Source organism: Nannochloropsis gaditana (assembly GCF_000240725.1).
Source record: "Nannochloropsis gaditana CCMP526 unplaced genomic scaffold scaffold658, whole genome shotgun sequence".
NCBI lineage: Eukaryota > Eustigmatophyceae > Eustigmatales > Monodopsidaceae > Microchloropsis > Microchloropsis gaditana.
In genome coordinates this window covers 12,847-15,838 of record NW_005803295.1, presented here as the reverse complement: position 1 = coordinate 15,838, position 2,992 = coordinate 12,847, and the positions used below count along the sequence as shown (strand labels likewise).

Genomic DNA, 2,992 nt, shown 5'->3' with positions numbered 1-2,992 from the left:
GAGGAGGTGTTCAGGCTGGCGGGGCTCGCGATCTGGTTGCGGTCCTACAAGATTATCAGCACCGGCAACAGCACGGGCCTGATCGCCTTCTTGACGGACGCGATCTCCTTCGACGGGCTCAAGAAGAGCAGTGACTACCCCGGGACGTTGCGGGGCCACTTTGAGAAGATTTACGGGGGAAGCGGCTCGCCGGAATTCAAAGCCGCGCAGCAGAATTTTGCCCAGTCACTGGCGGGGTACTCCTTGCTCTCCTACCTGCTCTTCTTTAAGGACCGCCACAACGGGAACATCATGATCGACAAGAAGGGCCACGTAATCCACATTGACTTCGGCTTCGTCCTAGGGGTCAGGCCCGGGGGGAGATTTTCTTTTGAACGCGCACCCTTCAAGCTGACCGCAGAGATGCTGGAGATTCTCGACGGACCCGATTCCGCCTTATTCAGGTGAGACAGGAAGGTGGCTGCATCGTGAGTTCATTGGACTTATCGTGCTTGCCTTGATTGTAGACATGGATTCCTCTGTCGCTCCCGACATGGAGGTTAGGGTCGATGCCGTCTGCTCCACTCCTCCACCCTCACTTTTCCGTTTGCACCTCTCCTCCCCCTCCTCAGCTACTACAAGGAGCTGATGGTCCAAGGCTTCAAGACGGCACACGCCCACGCCGAGACCGTCATCTGTCTGATGGAAATCATGTCCTTCCAGTCCAAGTTCCCGTGCTTCGTGAAAGTAGGGCCGGCGCAGGCGATTGCTGCCTTCAAGGCCCGCCTCTGTTACGGCCAGACTCTCTCGGACGCCCAGATCGTTAGAATAGTGGACGGGCTCGTTGCTCGCTCCTACGATGCCTGTGGGACGCGGTGGTACGACAAGTTTCAATTGTGGACGAATGGGATCATGCCCTAGGCCAGCCTCGGCGTTCACGGAAGGGCGCTCAGGAGGGTGAGGGCGCCAGAATAGCGTGGAAATCCATGCATATCGGACGCGCCGATGGAGGAATCCACTGTTGCCGAGCAGGAGGGCTTGCCTTTTGTTTTTTGTGGAATTTCTCGCGTATGGGCCAGGGATGACTGGGAAAGCTGTATCACGAGCTGATGCGCCCGAGTGGGATTGCGGATAGAGCGGGGCCGAGGTCACAGAGGAAGGCCGTAGGACGCGTCGACGGGCTTGACCTGGTGTTGTTTGGAATGATTGGGTGACGAGGATCAGATGCATCGCAGGAGGCGGGGGGGAGATGACGGAGGGGTGGGATGGCTCTGGTATCACGGATGGAGGGAAAGGTCGATGCCAAGACCGGTGATCGGATCAAAATTCACGTTTTTCTTTGGAAACGAAGGCTCAAATACTGTTAACTATAGACACAAGAGAAGTATGGATGGATTGACAAAGCTTTGCAGGATGAACCGACGGCTAAAACGCAAAAAGGCAAAAGAAATCGTTTCGATGGAGATGGAAAAGCAGACACCCCTGCCTCCTTCACCTTGAAAGGATGGTCTCAAACGTCTTTTACCCCTTGCTGCGGGCACAGGCAAACAGTGCTGCTCTCCAAAAATAATGCTTTCGATCCCACCTAATGTGCAACGGGGCCATTTCCAGCCGGAGCAGACCTTAGTGAGTCACTCCGGCCCCCCACCCTGTCCCAAGTCCCTCCCTCAAAGTATTTACAGGCCCACACGCCCTTGCTTCCCGCCTTCAAAACGCATCGAACTGGTTGGTCGGCTGCTGCTGCGTGACGCAGTGGATGTTGCCCCCCCCCCGAAGAAGATCCCGCGTGCAGACGCCTATCACGCGCCGCTCTGGGTACAGGAACTGGAGGAGCTCTATGGCCTCCTCGTCCTTGGGATCCATGAACTGCGGTACGACGATAGCCTCGTTGGCTATGTAGAAGTTCACGTACGAGGCCGGCATGCGCCGGCCCACCTTGCGTCCAACGATGCGCGCGTTTCCCTCTTCGTGCGTGCCCTCCCTCCCTTCCTCCCTCCCTTTCTCCTTCCCTCCCTCCTTTCCTTCCTCCCTTCCCGCAGGCGTACAGCCCGCCCCCGACAGGAGCGACCCCTCCACACCCCCTTGCTCGTCGAAGATGGGCCCAGGCATGGGCATCTTGTGGATCCGGAGCGCTCGGCCTTTGGCGTCGGTGGCTTGCGTCAGGCGGATAAAGGCTGACCAGGATCGGTCGAACTGCGGGTCCATCTCGTCGTCGGTCCAGTGAAGGATCACCTCCCCGGGGCCCTTGAAGCAAGCCAGGCTGTCCACGCGTCCCTGTCTGTCCTCGTCCCCGTACACGCCTTTCTCCAGCCATATCACTCGCTCCACCCCCAGGTACCTCCGCAAGACCTCTTCCACCGCCTCCTTGGCCAGGCTTGGCCGCTGCGTCGGCGACAAGAGCGATTCCTCTGTGACCAGACACGTACCCTCTCCGTCCACGTGAAAACAGCCCCCTCCCATGACTAAGGGGGCTGCATACCTCCGGATCTTCTCCACCTCCAGCACCTTCCGCGCCACGAGTTGGTCCCTCCCGCACGGGCCTTCCGTGCCCATCGCCCAGTCCACACCCCGCACTTCCCGCATCTCCTCCTCCCCGTCATCCCTCACCACGAAAGTCGGTCCCGAGTCCCTCGCCCAGGCGCTGTCCGACTCCATCTCCACCACGCGCACCCCGGGGTGCAGCAACGCCCTGGCCTCCTCCCAGTCCTCAGCCCGCACTCCCACCGTCACTTGCTCGCTCCCGTGTTCTTGGATGGCGTTTGCAATGTGTGCGTACACCGTTTGAACGCCCTCCAACTCGTGCGCCCGCCTGTCGCGACGACAGGGGAAGAGGAGCCAGCAGCCCGCGTGAGCCTCCCACGCAGCCGGCATGCAGAAACCGTCCTCCTGTGGACTAGAGGGGATAACTTCCCCCCATCCCACCTTTCTTTCGTACAAATACATGGCTTCCAAAAACGACGGGACCGGCCTTTTCAAAGGGCTGCCATTGCTGCCATCTCCCTTGGAGTTTCGC

At 59.4% G+C, this 2,992-nt stretch overlaps 2 protein-coding genes across 2 annotated transcripts; one reads left to right on the top strand and one right to left on the bottom strand.

The window, feature by feature from the left end:
- Window positions 1–1,615: 1,615 nt before the first annotated feature.
- Window positions 1,616–1,997, top strand: NGA_2106200 (uncharacterized protein; the record flags this gene model as incomplete). Its single annotated transcript, XM_005853998.1, has 1 exon — window positions 1,616–1,997. A coding segment is annotated over one exon (382 nt), but the record flags the coding sequence as incomplete, so codon positions are not given.
- Window positions 1,989–2,763, bottom strand: NGA_2129800 (agmatine deiminase; the record flags this gene model as incomplete). Its single annotated transcript, XM_005853999.1, has 1 exon — window positions 1,989–2,763. A coding segment is annotated over one exon (775 nt), but the record flags the coding sequence as incomplete, so codon positions are not given.
- Between the last annotated feature and the right edge of the window lie 229 nt (window positions 2,764–2,992).